The sequence below is a fragment of the Cynocephalus volans genome, chromosome 6 (assembly GCF_027409185.1).
Source record: "Cynocephalus volans isolate mCynVol1 chromosome 6, mCynVol1.pri, whole genome shotgun sequence".
NCBI classification, from domain to species: Eukaryota; Metazoa; Chordata; class Mammalia; order Dermoptera; family Cynocephalidae; genus Cynocephalus; species Cynocephalus volans.
In genome coordinates, this window is record NC_084465.1 from 112423328 (window position 1) to 112440854 (window position 17527).

At 50.9% G+C, this 17527-nt stretch overlaps 1 protein-coding gene across 1 annotated transcript; it reads right to left on the minus strand.

Moving 5' to 3' along the window:
* Positions 1 to 5736: 5736 nt before the first annotated feature.
* UMOD (uromodulin) lies at positions 5737 to 17527 on the minus strand. The gene is given in 12 exon segments (XM_063100366.1): positions 5737 to 5798; positions 6946 to 6987; positions 7844 to 7925; positions 8526 to 8688; positions 10662 to 10907; positions 11596 to 11659; positions 11662 to 11735; positions 12707 to 12855; positions 13816 to 14024; positions 15227 to 15334; positions 15429 to 16201; positions 17427 to 17527. Coding segments are annotated over 12 exon segments (2073 nt in total).

The following is a 17527-nucleotide window of genomic DNA, read 5'->3' on the forward strand; positions in this document are numbered from 1 at the left end:
GCAGGTCACTCAGCAGCGTGCAGACTCCCCATGCAGCTACAGGAAAGGAAAGACCCAGATAAGGTCAGGGCAACAGAGGCTGACACCTGTGGGTGCAAATATGGAACTTACATAAGCTCAGCACCTGCTATAAGAGCAGAACTTGTACTACGCTTCTTGCATACCTTATTTAAGTCTCTGAACCACCCTGCAGGGAAGGTACTATTATTGCACCCATTTTACAGATGAAGAAGCTGAGGCTCAGAGTACATCAATCCAAGAAGTATTTATTGAGCCCCTCATATGGACAAGCACTGTGCTAGAAGCTAAAAAGCTTGCTTATGGCCACAGGGCATGTTCTCAGAAACAGAACTGTTGGCTTCCTTCACGAAGGGGTGTATTGTTTTAAAGTAGGCACAACTTGCAGAAAGTAGGTGGGAGTGATAGGAGTAAGATACTTGCCAAGGGGATGAAGTTGACCGTAAGAAAACCAAAGGCAAGCTCAGATCCAGCCGATACTGCAGAATGTCCTAGAAGGGTCTCAGGATGGTCCCTGCTCTCTGGAGACTGGACGGAGGGAAAGGATTATAGTGACTGTGGATACCTGCAGACAAGGTTAACGGGGGCCCCTGCCCTATGACACTTCCGTGAGGGTGGAAGCAGATCAGACTGGGTCCCAGGTCCCTCACTCCTAGCACAGAGTCTGACACACACGGGTGCTCAGTAAAGGTTTAGGGATGAATGGATAAGTACATGGGGAGTGGGTAGAAGAAAGCTGTGAGAAGGCTGTGACACACTCACATGACACTGACTCTCTGGGCAACTCTTTCCCTCAATGGGCAAATCTTTTGGGTGACTCTGAATAGCTTCTGGAAGACTGCAGTTGAACATAGAGATCTGTTTCTAGAAGGGACATCCTAAATACGCTGTGAGAGAGCAGGAACGTGGGAGCACCCAGGACTGGTAATTCTTAGAGATGAGACCCTGAGTAGACACCTGTCCCCCTGGTAGGGGTGTCCAGGGCAAGGGTGAGGGTGGCATCTGCAGGCCTGGAGCAGCCCGCAGGTGACAGAGTCATGACCGAGCTGGACATAGAGAGATATCAGGAGAACTTGACAATGGCCAGAGTCCAGAGAATTTGTTGGGTTCTGAAACTTTCCAGAAACAAACAACGTGAGAAAGTCCAGTGGGTCGAGAGGGGGAGCCCCCCAGGGTTAGGAGAACTGCTGGAGCTCAGAGCATGACCTACCTCAGGATGAGAACATAGAGTGTCCCCTCCTCCTCCTCTGCCGTGGGAACACGGCCTGCTGTGGGCTGTCTTTTTATGGCAATTTCCCACCCATGTGGCTCTCCGCGATTGGTGCTGAGGTATGACTGGAGTTCATCTCCAGGTATGCACTAGGCTTGCTGGGTGTGGGTGAGATCAGCGCTTTACTGCCAAGGATGGCGAAAGAAAGGCCCTTTGTGCCCCCTCCCCATAATGTAAACCTGCCAGCGTCTCGCCGTCATGCGAACGCCCCTCTGTAAACAGCAGCAGGAATGCTGAACGGCCCGTGTGCTGGGCGGCTCTGTGCTTTGTAACAATTACTGCCCGCACTTAATCCTCACAATAAACCAATACAGTGGGTGCCATATACATTACCAGAAACCAAACACTACTCAGAAGGAAGTTTAACAGCCCAAGGGAAGGAGAGAGACATCAGATAGGCACTTGTTTGCCCATCGGATTTCCAGATGGACCTTGTGTTCCTAGCAATCAGCCCAGAACACTTCTGCTTCTGTCTGGAGCCACTCGGCTTGCAGCCAGTTAGAAAAAGCGAGCAATTTAGGAAGGGGGATGGGTGTTTCTCACTCTTGGCCTGTAGAACCTACCCAACTTCAGCTACTTATTGCTGAGGGTTTGGAAATGGCCGATTTGGTGATGGTGAGTTATAAAACAGCAAAGGACAGAGAAAGCCCCTGGACAAAATAAGCACCAGAAGAGCCGCTGCTCCAACCCCCTTTGACACGGGGGCTGCCCAGAAATCGGAAGGTGTGGAACCGAGAAGAGGCTTTAGGAGATCATGGACTTTAAACTCCAGGCTTGGACCTGGCTTTCGTGGTGTGGGAAGTAATGGGGTTAGAACAAGAGTCCAAGCTTCTGTAGAACACGTGGCCACCGCCTTTCCTGTCACTTCTGGACTCTTTAAAGAGTCAAGGCTACTGGGGGGAGGGAGTGCTGGGGTCTTAGCCTCAGTAACACCTTCTAGCAAAACCTCAACTTGGATGAAGAAAAGGTGCTGCAAACCACCTTCTCCACTCCTGGTGCATTTGGAGAAATGTTCCTGAAATGTGGAGCTTAGGACAGCTGGGCCGGCAACGCAGCCCACTGAGCCGTCCAGCTGGCCGGTGCTCACTCACCTTCCCAGCAGCCGCCCTTAACCTTCTCCACCCTCTTAAATGGTCTCTGCAGCCATCGCCACCCACTCACCCCACCATTCTCAGCAGACGTCTCATGTCCTGTTCCAAGAAAATCTAGGCCAACACCCCACCTCGCTCTGTCCCCTATAAACACGTAGTCACCTCTGTCCCCCGCTCCTGATCTCCCAACTTCTGGTGACGCGATCGTCCTCCTTTTCCGAGTCCGTTCCTCCATCCCTCTCTGACCCCTTCATTCCAGTCTCAACCATGTGGCTGAAACTTCCCTGCAAAGTCATCTCGTGGCCAAGTCCAGTGGGGATTTTTTGACTCCGCATGTGTTTGCTGCTTCCTCCAACTTCCTCAACTCTGCATGTATTTTCTTGATTCTCCTGTACCTATTTGGATATTCCTGCTCTGTAGCTATAGGATCCTCTTCCTCTGGCTGTCCCTAAGAATGCTGGGGGTCCCATTGTTTGGTCATTCCATATACTCTCCCTGGGAGGTATCAAATTATCTCACGTTTCAAGTACCATCCACAGGCTGGCGAGTTCCAAATCTGTATCCCCAGCTCTGACTGCTCCCCTGATCCTTCTACCCTACTGCCCGCTGGACCTCTCCGCTTGGGCTGAGCTGCGTGAGGCACCTCAGACTCAGCAGGTCCAAATCTGAACTCGTCAATCCCCTTCAATCGCCGCCTCCTCACTGTGTCATCTGCAGTAAGCAAAGGCACCACCGTCTGCCAGTCATCCGTGCTGGACGCCGGGCCCCTTCCTGTCTGAGCTCCTTCCTTCCCCCTCAGCCCTTGTTTCCAATAATCACCAAGTCTTGCTTTTTAAATATTTCTTGAAAATATCCTTTCTTCTCCATTCCCACTCGGCCAATCCTAATTCAGGCCACCGTCTCTTATGAGGGTGATTTTAAAGCCGCCTAATGCATCTCCCTGCTTTCATCAGTATCGCTTGCTTCTGTTCTTGTCCCTGCGGCCGGATGCCTCGGTACCATGTCTCAGTGTATCCCCCCTTCCCAGCGCTCCGTGCTCCCCGGAACCTGACCCCTGCCCACAGCCCCCTCCCTCACCTACAACTTCCCCACCGTGCACTCTATGCCCAGCCGTCTGTGGCTCTCTGGGCTCTCCCCACCTCCAAACCTTTGCAGATGCAATTCCCTCTGCCTGGATTACGCTATGCCCAGCCCCCAACTCGTCACCTCTTCCAGGAGGCCCTCCCTAACTCCACAGCCTGGCTGGTTCTTCTCTTCTCTGCTCCTAAGCCTCTCGGGGCTGATTCCAATCACACTCGGTTACCTGCTAACAGATCTGTCTCCCTCTGAAGGCTGTAAGGTCTTCATGCACAGGGATGCTCCCTCTGCAGTTCTAACCAGCACTTAGCACGGACTTGTTGAGTAAGCAAACGGACAAGATCACAAAACCCATGCTCTGACCCTCTCCAGTGAGTCACGCCTCAGACGTACAGCTGTCCAAGTCTTAGTCACATCTCAGTGGAGAAATGCGAATAAGATCCTGCCTCGGGGCCTTTGCACTGCTGTTCTGACTACCCGCAACCCTCTTCCGATATCCCCAGTTCACTCCTTCACTCCTTTCAGCCTCTGCTCGTCAGGGAGACCCTCCCTGCTCATCCTGTATAAACCAGCACTCCCATCACTCTATCCCCTTTCCTTGCTTTTTTCCTCCACAATACTTGACCCATCCATCACATTTCACATATTGTTTAAATGTAACCCCCTTTTGAATGTGAGCTCCTTATCAACAAGGGCTCTGTTTTCATTACTTGCTGTTTCTATGGTACCTAAAAAAGTACCTGGCACTGAATTTATGTTTAAAATATCTGTTGAATATATTGAGCTGAATAACTAACTGATAGGAAACAAAAAAGGAAAAGAAAAGAAACAAAACCAGGGAACTAAAGGACTAATTCTTATGTACATTCTTTCCCTCCAGCTCTTGCCTTTAGACTTGGTTTTTATTTTTCACGCCCAGATTTTTCCTTCATGTTCTGTTGTACCTGAGTCGAAGTGTAGATGAACCTGTACACGGTCAGTCAGTCCCAGTTGACTGTGGACTGACCATGGACAGGGCTGGGACAAGCCCAAGATCTATGCGGAGCTCTTATGTAAAGGTGGCAGGTGTGTGCATTCCATGCACCCATGTGGTTTTCCCTGGGATCAGACAGCTCTAATAATGCGACAGAGCCTTGACCTCTCCTGGAAAGCCACAGTGGAGTCCAGGGAAGCAGCTGGCGACAGGACTGAGAGTTCCCATCGGCGTCAGCTTCCTTTTGCCCACTTGGCAAAGAAGTCCAGAGACTCTGGGGATATCTGGGTCTCCTGGGTTTCTGGGTGTGCATCCTGGAGAGGCCCCCTGCAAAGCATGCCCTACCAATGGGGCAATGGGTCTGCTCGCCTCTGCTGATGTGGCCCTGGAAACAAGTCTACAGCTTCCTGATTAGTAGGGAGAAGCCCAGTGAGTGGAGGGAGTTCAAGGATGTGCCAGGTGCCCGTCATCACCTGCGTGTCCCTTGTCACCTCGAAGGACTGAGACTCCTGAAGGCAGGGACTGTGTCTGTCTTATTCACCCATGTTCCTCAGCATCTAGCACAGGGTCGGGCACATGGGTGGTGCTCAAACAAATGTTTCTGGAAAGAGGAGTGGACCCTGGGAGGGCATCATTATCCCCCCATTATATGGAAGAGCATCCCATTGTCCCCTCCATTTCTGAAACGCCTGATCTACTTGGAATTACGTGTTCAAGTTCTTCTCTCCTACCAGGCAGTGAACTCCAAGAGGGGAGGGATTTGTCTGAATTGTTCACTGTTGTATCCGCAGCATCTAGCATAGCGCCTGGAGCATAATAGCTGCTCAGCAAACATTTCTTAAAAGAATGAATGAGTAGATGGATGAATGGACGACACTCAGAGACATAGTGTATCTTATCTAAGGTCACACAGCAGAGCCTGGGTTCAATCCAGTCTCTCTGAGCTGACTGTGAACTCCATGAGGACAGGGACACAGTGGGATCCTCAGCACCACAGACAGTGCCTGCATCATAGGTGCTCAGTAAATACTTGCTGAATGAATGAATGACTTCGAAGACTGAGATTTTAAAATTATTATTTTGCCAGATTCCTTAAGGAGACAGGGGCCTCATGTACAGACACATCACAAGTCCCATTTTGAGGGAAAGCAGCATTTAAAGACACAGACTGTTTTTCAATAGTGAGGACTAAAGTGGAGACTGAAGCATAAGCCCCTCTTCTGTGGCTGGAGCACTGGCCCGCACCACCCCCCTGGCCAGCAGGAAGTGAGCCGGTAGCCACGGAGCACAGAATTTCCCGCTGCTGATCACTGAAATGTCAGGGTCAAGGTGGCCGAGAGAAGCAGAGGCAGCCAGACCTCCAGGAGCCCTGAAAGAGAAGCAATCGTAGGCTGCTGCTAGCACAGATGTGCTTTTGAGAAAATTAACCATAAAACACTCCCTCTGGACTGACCAGTTTGGGAAGGCCACCCTCTCTGAGCTGGTCTGTTAGAAAAATAAGCTCTTCTTTAGCTGCCCTGAAGACTGGTTAGAAAAAGGTACCTGCTCTGACTGGAAAAATTAAAAAACTTGCCCTCCCAGGTGAACCAATTTTTAAAAGGAGTCTTTCCTCTGGCACGAGGCTTGGTACCCCTCAATGTGACACTCTCGTGCAGTGTCCAACCTCCTCAAACATCTTTAGAGAACCTGGGAGATTTTCAGAGGGCAAGCGTCTTAGGAACACCCTGACTCTCCAGCTCTGAGCTCAGCAGTCCTGGGTGGACCTAGCTCAGGTCAAACACCAAGTTGGTGTAACAACCCCCTTGGATCCAGGTGCCACAAACCAAGGATAACAGTTGCGTGGATTTGATTTTCACTCAGCTTTTCAGACAATTAAATAGCCATGAAAATCAAGGGCCATATAAATGCTATCAGTCCCTGGCCTTTGTGGTCAGAGGAGCAAAGAAGCAGAGAAACAAGGTTTCTTTCTTGTCTGTTGCGTTCATTCCAGCACTAAGCATGGTTCTTGGCACACAGTAGCCAATATAAGCTGCCTTCCTCAACAAATATTTGTCACCTGTTGAATAAATCCTTAAAAGGTATTAGAGGTGAGCCACGGAGCTTCAGGAAGCACCCAAGATGCAGATCTGGCATGTGTACGTATCCTTCGGGTACAGGTTTGAAATAGGCATGCTGCCTCTGCACAGGCAAATATGCCTGCCTGCGACTGCAGCTGTCTGTGCATGTGTGTGTAACTATGAATGCATGCATGTGGCCTCATGTGTGTGCAAACATGTCTGGATGATCTGCATTCTCCTGTGCCTGTCCAGCACGTGTGTGTCTGCGTGCACACACGCACTATTGTGAGAGAGCATGGATATGTGTGCATATGTACAGCCCCAGGTCCAGGCATTTCCACAGATACAGTCACCTCTTCAGAGCTCAGGCCAAGCTCGCCAGGCCCTCCAGCATACCCTGGGGTCCACAGATAGAAGGGTTCTGAGGAGGGTCCCTCTGCAGAGAGGCCCGAAACTTACCCAAGCTGCTGGAAGCAGCCCTCGAGACTGTAGCCTGGACACCTTTGGGGGAAAACAGAAGTACCAGTGAAAAGAGAAGGCATGAAGTCAGCAAGAAGTCTCAGAGAATCCCTTTCAATCTGCTCTTTCCCTTGCAGCCAGAGTGATCTTTGTGAAACCCAGATTTGATCATGTCACCCACTGCTTTGGATTCTTCAAGGGCTCCTCACTGCTTTCAGGAGAAGGGCACAAAGCCTTAGCAAGAACTACAAGGTCCCACATAGTCTGAACCTGCCTGCACCAGCTCACCCCACACCGCCTCCAGCCTGCCTGGCCACCTCTCATTCCTCTAACAAGCTGGGTTCCCCACAACCACAGGCCCTCTGCCCATGCTGCACCCTCTGCCTGGGATTCCCTCCCCCAACTCCTCCCTGATTCTTCTTAGTTAAGCATAATCATTTCTCAATTTCCAAATTTTAGCCTTATTCTTCCCCAATCCCCTAGACTGGGTCTGGTTCCCTTGTAAGAGCTCAGAGCTCCTTACAACTTTTCTTCATTGCACTTAGGACAACTGCAGTTATATACGGCTGAGTGGGATTATTTGATAACGTCTCCCGCACTGATCCACAAGCTCCGTGTGAGCAGCGCTGCGTCTGTTCCTGCTCATCACGAAATCTCCAAGCACTAGCACAGGGCCTGACACGCAGTAGGTACAAAACATGTACTTGCGCAATGAATGAATGTATAACTGGGCACTAGTAAAAGGAAGGCAGCTTATATTCCTCCTTGTCCCAGAGGATCCGCTTTTTCACAGTTTTTCAGATCCCAGTAAGATCCCAAGGTGCCAGGCTCTGTCATCCCTCCTCAGCTCAGAGGACATCCCCCACCAAGAACATCAGGGAGGAAGTGGCTGTCTTACTTTTCCGTGTGATGGGACCCAAGTTCAGGACACGGGATTGGTCTACGACGACCCCACTTCGGAATCTGGTTCCAGAGCAGGTCTGCAGGGAGAGGGCGATAGAGAAAACCTTCTATGAGGGAGACTGAATGGGGTCCTGCCATGTGGAGTGGGCTGCGGACCTCAAAGGGACATCCTCCTGCCTCAGGCTGGGTTTGCAGCTTGTAAAGGCAAAAGTTACTAGGAGATCTGTATTCCTGGGTTCATGCCCTGGCTCTACCATTTGTGATCGATATATGACTTCAGGCAAGTCACTTAAGTTCTCTGAGCCCTCTCCTGATTTTGAAAATGGGGCTCATAATATCTCCCTTACAGAGTTGCTGTGAAGCATTAAAAAGTTAACACACATAAGTGGACATAGTGCTTGAAAATGTCAGCTACTGCTTTTAGCACACAAGCTTGCAGATAAGGCAGAGCCTTTACCCGCCTGCAGCACTCGCTGATCCCCCGACTTCCAGCCGCTCGGTCCCTGCCTGGTCACGCCCACCCGACCTACTGCTCACTCCACCCCCGGACTAAAGGGGGAGGTACAGCAGGAACCTTTATTTCTTTTCTTTTAGAACTTGTGCCAAATGTCTTTGGTTATGAAAGATGGGCGAGGGAGAGGGCACACAAGCAGGCTGAGGGAGGGGAGGTGACTCACAGGCTTGCACTTTTCATGCACAGTGTCACAGAGATGCACTTCACAGTGCAGGTAGACCAGGTCGTAGTTTCCTGCAAACCGGAACATCTGGACGGAAAATCGGCCCTGAGGGGATTCGCCGTTCTCCGCCACTTGGATGGTTGAGTCCTGAGCGCGTGGACACCTGGGAGGGTTACAGCATATAGTGTGGGTGGTTAAGCAAAGCCTCTGGAGCCAGACTTCCTGGGTTCAAATATCGTTTCACCACCTGTCAGCTGTGTGACCTTGGACAACTTACTCGATCTCTCTGTGTCTCAATTCCCCCATCTGTCCACAGGGGATAGTAATTGCAGCCCACTTCATGAAACAGTTGTGAGGATTAAATTAATTTTTCCAAGTGCTTAGTATGTGGCCCATATATTTGATGCTAAAGCAAAAATGTCATCAGCACAGAGGTGAAACTACCCAAAAGTCAGCACTTTCTGATCTCGCAGGATATGGCACTCAAGAATCATTAGCAACCATGTGCTGTCTACTATGTGCCTGGTATAATTACACAACGGAGACCTCTGGGTTCTGAGGACCACAGACCAAACTGGAAAGTGTGTTCCCATCTGCACGCATGCTCAGTTGTACCCGACACAGTTACGGAGAGAAACTCAAATAGCACATGCGGAGACACACGTGTGCTGGGCTGGGTCAGGCTGCACACCCAGACAGAAGCACACAGGTACGCCCCACACTTCCTCCTGCTTCTTTTTCAAAACTTTCCAAATTTTCCCCAATGTGCTTGCTGTACTTTCAAACTCAGGAAAAATACGCTTAAAAATCCCTGCACAGTAGCTATTATTTACCCCATTCCACATATAAGAAAATGAATATCCATAGAGATGAGCTGACTTGTGTCTCAGAGCTAAGAAATGGCAAAGCCAAGATGTGAACGCAAATCTCTACGAAGCCCCCATCAAAATCATGCCAACATTTTCCAAATTTCGGTTCTTTTTTTCTTCATCTAGATACCATCTTTGTGAATGTTTTCCTGTGTCCCAACATTTGTATTCTTATTAGCTAAATATTTTTCTTTAAATTCTCTTACTTTTTTTTTTTTTTACTGAAATACATGTATTTTCTAGAAGAATCTTTAAGTCATGACCACAAATGGCAAACCAGTATCACTCGCTATGGACAGAACACGACCATACAGTGAGTGTAAGATAAACTAACAAGGGCTATGAAATGTTAGTCAGACACTGTGAACTGCGAAAGCCTCTGGAACAGCCTTCTGTTTGCTTTTTACTGCAAAGGAGATTCCAAAAGACAGAGAGGTGTGAATATCTGATTAGCATTCAACTGCAGATGTCCGTTTATGTGACCAGGCGTGTCCTAAGAGAACTGAAACGGGAGCAGGTCACTGTCTCTAAGGGACGCTTTCTCTGACTACATTTGCAGTTTGCAAGTGCCCATCTCCCTTCCCTGCTTTCTTTCTTCTGTGGCCTCTTTACCACTAACATACTGTGTGTTATCATGGCATGGTTCATAGTCACCGAATGTGTCTTAGTGAAAAGCAGCACACCTGTGTCCTCCCAGTGTCACCTGGCTCTTGGTTAACCACGCTCATGCCTCACTCCTCCGTGCCAGCTACCAGGCTGCCTGCCACCCCGGGCTCATCTTCCCACCGGGTTTCTTACCATTTTCTAAGTCATGGACCTCCTCGGCCCTCTGGTGAAGCCTGTGCATCCCTCCCTCCTCAAAAATAATGTTTTTAATGCGTAAAATAAAAATATTTAAAAGATTATTAAAAACCAATTAAATTGAAGCACAATTCTCAAAATACTAAAGCATTTGATATATGATAATATACTTGCATATATATTATATATAAGCACACATTTGCAAATATATATACATATTTGATAATGCATTACAAAGGTCTAGCGGAAATTCTAGTTCTACAGTATCAGAAAATTACTGATGAGCACAAATGGTTTCACGTGTGCTGCTAATACTTTGCGGTTTGTTGCCTACATTCATAGTGGATAGCAATATTACACTTCAGCTGGAGACTAATGAATATAAATATGTACCTTTTCCCCATCCAAGTCCAAAGACACTCCCTGAATTTCACCCACGAGCCCCCATGTAGAAACCTTGCCTCACCTGTCCTGGATGATGAAGTACTTCAGGGGGTCTGTGGCATTACTGCTGGGCGTGGCATAGCAGTTGGTCATCAACAGAGCAAAGCGGGACAGGTCGCCCCCATCCAGCATGGTGCCCACGTAGAGAAAGGCCTCGGTGGACAGCACCACCGAGGAGCCTTCGTAGGGATGCGTGTAGGCAGGGTTCTGGAAAAGCGCCATCCGTACGGTGAACGTGCCCGTCCCGCCCACACCGATGTTCAGGGAGCTGCAGGGGGAGAGGGGCTGGTGAGAGGACCAGGCTGAGCACATCCGCAGAAGGGCCGCCCTGTCTGGTCTGCAGTCCTGGGCAGTCCCTGCAGTTCTTTGCGTTTCTATCCAATGGTAGGACTGCAGCCCAGCACCTGTTGCTTTGCAAACTGCAATGCAGGTTCTGATTCAGTAGGTGGGGCTCAAGGTTGTGCATTTCTAACAAGCTCCCCAGGAGACGCTGATGCTACTGATCCACAGACCAGATCTTGAGTGACAAGCCCAGTCGCTCACATGGGAGCCCTTGCTGCCTCTGCAGCCTTCAAGATTGAACAAATTTCTGGAAGAATCACCTAGATTCCTTCTTTGGTCTCAACCCAGAATGAGTTAAAAGGGATGAGCTATTATGAGTCCTACAGACCTGAGTCCCAGCTCCATCATGATGTCCTAACACTTAATCAGAAGATCGGCTTTCATAAATGAGTTCTTTTAAACCACGTTGAAAACAGCCCTGTGATGTGGACTTCACTGGACAATCCCACAAAAGACATTGTAAGACTGATGCTGCATGAGATAAGGTACATGACAAATAGTAATATGGAAGTCCATTTTACAGGTGAGAACTGGGTGATCGGTTTGGACTGGGGCAAGATTTCCAAGTCAAAACAAGAGACATCTGTGCACACGTGTGGCTCCCTGGAGCTTACCAGGCCTGGGACATGGCCACATTGCTCCAGGGCACTGCCTGGGCGGGTGATGCTCCAGCCGAGGCCTGCAGTGAGCAACCTTCTTCCTCCAGCTCAGCCATGCACCTGCATTGGTGCGCAGTGCCCTTTCCTGAGTCTGGCTGGTCTAGAGAGCACATTACCATGGGCAAGCTTCAAAGTGAAGGTCATGGTGGAAGGGACGCTCTGGGCCTGATGTTTGAATCCAGCTCTACTACTTACTAGACTTTGCAATTTCAGGCAAGTTACTCAAACTTCCCTGAGCCTCAATTTCTGCATCACTGTAATGGGAATAAAAATAATAACAACAACAATAATAATATTAATATCTACATCTCCTAGGGCTACTGTAGATTTCAATGAGATGTTCCATGTAGAGCACTTAACACAATGCCCGACATAGTAAGCTCTCGATAAATGCTAGCTACTATTACAACTATTATTTTTTCCAGCATCAGCATCACATTGGCCTGTGATTCATTCTATTCAAAGACTTTTGATTTTATTTAGCAACAGGAGCCTTTTTAAAAAATAATAATAAAACCTCATGTGGCACCCAGTATGGCTGGAACATCTCTGATTCACCCCGGAGCCACTCTCCAAGGTACTTCCAAGGAACATAATTTGTAAACCCCTCTTTAATCAAATTCCTTCAATTTATGGAGAAGGAAGGAAACTGAGATCCAAATCTGGAATATGATTTGTCTGGAGTCTCATAGCAGAGCTGGACTGTTTCCCCCTGGTCCAACCACCCTGCTCCTCTGAAAAGCTAGAAGCTCTAATATTTATTCTGATCTGCAGAGCACTGCTGTCCTCCTCAGAAAGGCAGTACAAATATTACTAAGCCCATTTCACAGATGAGAAGCCTGACACCCAGAGAGGGGCTACCAACTTCGCAAAGCTGTGACCGAGCTTGAATTTGAATCTGGGCTCCAGGATTCCTAACTGGGCTCCTCCACTGGGCAACCCTGCCTCCCTGCCCCCACACTGCACTCCCTGTGGATGGCAGTTGACAGGAAAGCCGAGGGCCTCGTGATTAAGGGGTCGTGGAGTTTAGCCGTCCAGGGGTACTGGCGACCCTCTCTGGCCGCACCTGACCATCGGCTCCAGAGACGTCTTCAGGCTGACTTTCATGTCCAAGGGGTAGGAGCACGCAAAGTTGATTTTGATGTTGAGGTCACGGATGATGATCTCATCTGCCAGGTAAAGGGTGTTGCTGTAGGTGGCGTGGGTTTCATTCCTCTGCATTGGAGAGAGGAAGCGGGAGAAAGGGGCATGAGCATCTGAGTAGGACTTTAAAGCTAAAGCAGGTGCAGGCCCACCTCCCAGTCTCCAGGATAAAAAATTACAATAGCAGCAACCATTCGTGAGCACATGTCCCGTGCCAGGCCCTGAGCTAAATTCTCTTCTCGCATCACTGCAGTAGCCCCTCAATGACCCTGTGAGGCAGGGCTGCCAAGTCCCTGCTTTGTGGATGATGAGACAGACGTTCATAGTGACTGGGTGACAGAGTAGCTGCCACAGTGCGTGGGCTCTAACAAGCCTGGGCCCTTTCCATCACCCCAAGCCTCCTCTCTCAAGGACTGAAACCCATAGGCCAAGTCGTCACTAACAGAACTGCAAATGCTGTCCTTGGCAAATGACAACTGATTAATTTCCTTCTTCCTTTCTTTTGTTTTCTTTCCTTTTTCTTTCTGGGGATGAGAGAGGCAGGAGGAGGTGACGCTTCGCTCACACCGACATCTCCCTCTGGTCCCATCCAAAGAGGCCTCTGCGGTGAGGCCCTGCTCCTCTGAGCGCCAGTGATACAGGCCCTGCCTCCAGGACCCCAGAGACAAGCAGACCTGCCCTGAACCCAGCGCCGATGCACCTCCAGGCTGGGAACAGTCACTGCCGTCTGAGCCCTACTTCCCCTCTGTAAGACGGGGACTGTCACCATGAATTGTCCTCTTTATTTGAAGCAAACATTTATTAAGCACTTACTGTGTGCCACTTGCTGTCCTAATCACTCAGACTCATTAACTTATTTAATCTTCTCAACATCCCTATGGAATAGGTACTACTATTCCTCCATTTTACAGTTGAGGAAACTGAGGCACAGCCAGGCCTAATAACACACCCAAGCTCATACAACTAGTAAGTGGTGGAGCTGGGCTTAACCAGACAGTGCCCCAACTCTGTCCCCCACTGGCCAGGACGTACCGTCATCACTGTCCCACAGGGGCCATCCTGGGTTGGTGTCACCACAGATACCCAGTCCCGGTCACCCTTCTCCTTGAAGCCTGAGCACTGGCTGTCACGCAGGTACATGAAGACCTTCTGGAAGCCCAGGCTCTTCAGCTGGCACATGCCCAGGGACACCTTGATGTCGTTGGCCCCACACTCCAGCCTGCGCTCCAGGAGGGAGACATCTGAAACAGCCAGGAAGGGCAGGATTGGGGCCTGTGTCTGTAGCTCTGGGACCCAGCACGTCCCCAGGGGCCAGGCCAAGCTGACTGGGCTGGTCACCAGCTGCAGGTGCTCACAGCAGCCTTGGGCTGTTCACGCTCCCCTCTCTGAGTGATGGGGACACAAGACTGGATTCTGAGCATCACTAGTTGCATCGGTGGCCAACTGTCCAGCTTCATGGTCCCCTAAGTGTGGGTTGCATACAAAATGCGGGATGGTTTTAGGGCCTTTTGCTGTCCCAGCATTAAATAACATTGAGTCCCAGTTAAAAAAGAAGACGTTAATTGCGGTTTTTTTCTGTCCTTTCTACATCAAGGAGACAGTCCCAGCTTGCTGCTAATGTCTTTACTGCCATACACTCTCCAACTTCCCTCTTAAACAGAGGACAAGAGGGCAGGCCTCAGGCTCAGCAGGTAGCAACATCCAGCTAGGATTTTTTAAAAACTTTTTTTAAAAATTGAAGTATTTCTTATTTTAGTATTCACTCTTAAAAATTGTTTTATTGAAGAATCACACAGTTGCTGGAATTTAATAGCTTTCTTTTCATTGTATTTATTTTTACAGTTAACCTTCTACCTAAGGTAAGTGTTACTTGCTACAGACAGCCACAGTAGTGACCATCAATGTCCCAAATTTACTTAAAAGAAGAAGGAATTTGGCCAATTTGAAGAAAAACACTATAGGTAGTACAAGGATAAAGCAAAAATATAAAATTGGCACTTTGTCGTGACTGAAATCACGACAGAAGTCTGAAAAGTACTCGCCACAATTGTACATATGTGGAAACTGAGGCTCAGAGAGGGCCAGTGCCTTGCACAGCGTCCTAAGCTGTTTTGGTGTCCTGGCACTGCAGGAACCGGGCTCAGGTAGCCTCTGGCCACCAGGTGGCAGCAGCCCGCGTGCCCCTGGGCGAAGCCGGGGTCTCAGAAAGAAGGCTGGGCGCCAGGAGGTCCCCCAAGCTCTGGGAGCTTTGGAGTCAACTAAGGGGAGACTCTTGGAGCCCCAGAGAGAGTCCTGCCACTTAATGGGCGTTAGTGGACCTCCCTTTTCGCTCAGACTGCCTGTGTATTCCCTGGTCCGACCCGCACGGCCCGCCTCACCCTAGGGCTGTGTCCCTCCCCAGCCGCTGACAGGTTTCCCAACCACCCGTCCTCCCCCGCCTCACCGGTAATGTTGATGTCCTGTCTGCAGTGGCAATGCCATCTGCCGTCATCCGCTTCGCAGTACTTGTCTGTGCCGCACTCCTCACACGTCCCCTCCACGGAGCTGGGGTCTGCGGGGCCACAGGGACAGACGATCAACAAGGACGCGCCCCCGCCCCCCGCGGTGCCCGTCCAGTCCCGGGGCGGGGGCGGCGCCCGACTCACCCGTGCAGTAGGCCAGGTGGCACTCGGGGGCCGGCGTCAGGTTGTAGACGAAGTAGCCGCCGGGGCAGGCCTTCACCTGCACGGGCACGTCCCAGCGGCAGCAGTGGCCGCTCCAGTGCGCGCAGGCCGTGCGGCTGACGATGCCCTCGGCGCTGGACGGGTGCGAGCCGTTGAGCCACAGCGGCGCCGCCGTGTTGCAGCGCTGGACGGGCACGCAGCTCTCGGCCAGGCGCGTGCCGCCCGGGCCCACGAAGCGGTGCCAGCCGCGCAGGTTGGTGTCGCAGGCGTAGCCCGCGCCGTAGTCGGCGCTGCGCCAGTACTCGTCCAGGGTGCGGTGCGCCCAGCACGGGTCCGCGCACACGCTCGCGCCGCCCTCGACCACGCAGTCCAGCCCCGGCCCGCAGGAGCCCGGGGCGCACTCGCAGTGCCACCCGTCCCCCGGGTAGTCCGCGGGGCACACGCACGAGTAGCTGCCCTCCGCGTTGACACAGGTGGCCAGGGCGTGGCAGCGGCTGAGCCCTGGCTCCGCGCACTCGTCCACGTCCACGCAGCCGAGCCCGGGCGTCGCGCGGAAGCCGGCGCTGCAGACGCACCTGTAGGACCCCGGCGTGTTCACGCAGTGGCTGTTGGCCGAGCAGTTGTGCGCCCCCGCCACGGCGCACTCGTCCAGGTCCTCGCACGCCAGGCCGTCGCCAGTGAAGCCCTCCTGGCAGGAGCAGGTCGTGACGGCACCGTCCTCCATGCAGGTGGCATTGCTGTGACATTCAGAGCACCTGCCTGCGGACAGAAGAGCCCAGCCTCAGAGCATGGGCAGCCGGGACGGTGACCACCCAGATTCCTCCCTCCCCCAAAGAGCCCGTGGTCCTTAGGACCCGAGCTCCAGCTGACTCCCTGGGAAGCAGTGAAGGAACCAGCCTGCCCGTAACGCTGAGCTCCCACCGTTCGCTCTTCTGCGTTAAGCGCTGCTTTCAAGTCTTGTCTTCTTTTAAAACACCCACGTTCCCACATCCGAAGGAATAACGCACAGAATCCCCGATACTTTGGTAACTAGGATTTGTGGTGAACCTGCCGCCCCTTCCCTGCCTTTGCACATTGTGTGGCCTCTGCCCAGACCCCTTCCCTGCCTCGTGAACCTTCGTCAAGGCTCTGCTCAGTGTCGCCTCCTCTCTGAAGACTCCCCCACCTCCACCCAGCAAGGCGGTCCCACTTTGTTCCTTCTCAGCAAAGGTAACAGTTTTTAAAAATGAACTGTTCTTTATTGAGCACTTAACTATATGCCAGGCAATAGGGTAGGTGCTTTTCACTCATTATCTTGTTGAATACTACCCAGTGGCCCCATGAGATCGGTCTTGATTAATCCTTATTTTAGAGATGGGGAAACTGAGTTGGAAGGATTAGGCAACATGCTCCATTGGCCACAACAGAATCAGGACACAAATCAGAGGGCAGGACCACAGAGTACATGCTTGTAACCATCACACCACAATAGTATTTAATGTGCCCCAAACTGCTCCAGGGAGAAGCTGAAAGCGGAGAGAGGGCAGTGCTCAGCCCAGTGGGACGCTCTCTTAAGAGTGAGAAGGGAGGTGTTTGGTGACAGCCTCATTGTATTCAAATCTCCCATGTGATTGAGTATGTATCTGACCTTCCAGTAAAGTGCCGGCAGGCCTTAGAGGTGTTCTATCCCCTTGCCCCTGGAAGTGTGGTCCAAGGACCACAGCATCAGCATTACCTGGGAACTTGCTAGAGGTTCAGAGTCTCAGCCCCCACCCCAGACCTACTGAACCAGAATCTGCATTTTAACAGATTTCCACGTGAATCCTATGCACGTTAAAGTATAAGAAATGGACTTGGAATAAAGACCATGTGAATCTGAAGTGTATTAGGAGAGGGATTGAGACTGTCTCTGCAAAAGGTAGCATCGCTTCCTACACACACACACACACACACACACACACACACACACACACACACACACACACACACACACACACACACCACTTACTTATATCTGAGGAGTTAGTGGTTGCAGCTCCGGTGAACCAAGAGGTCACCACCACCACCATCAGCATCCAGGTCAGGGAGAACAGCCGCCCCAT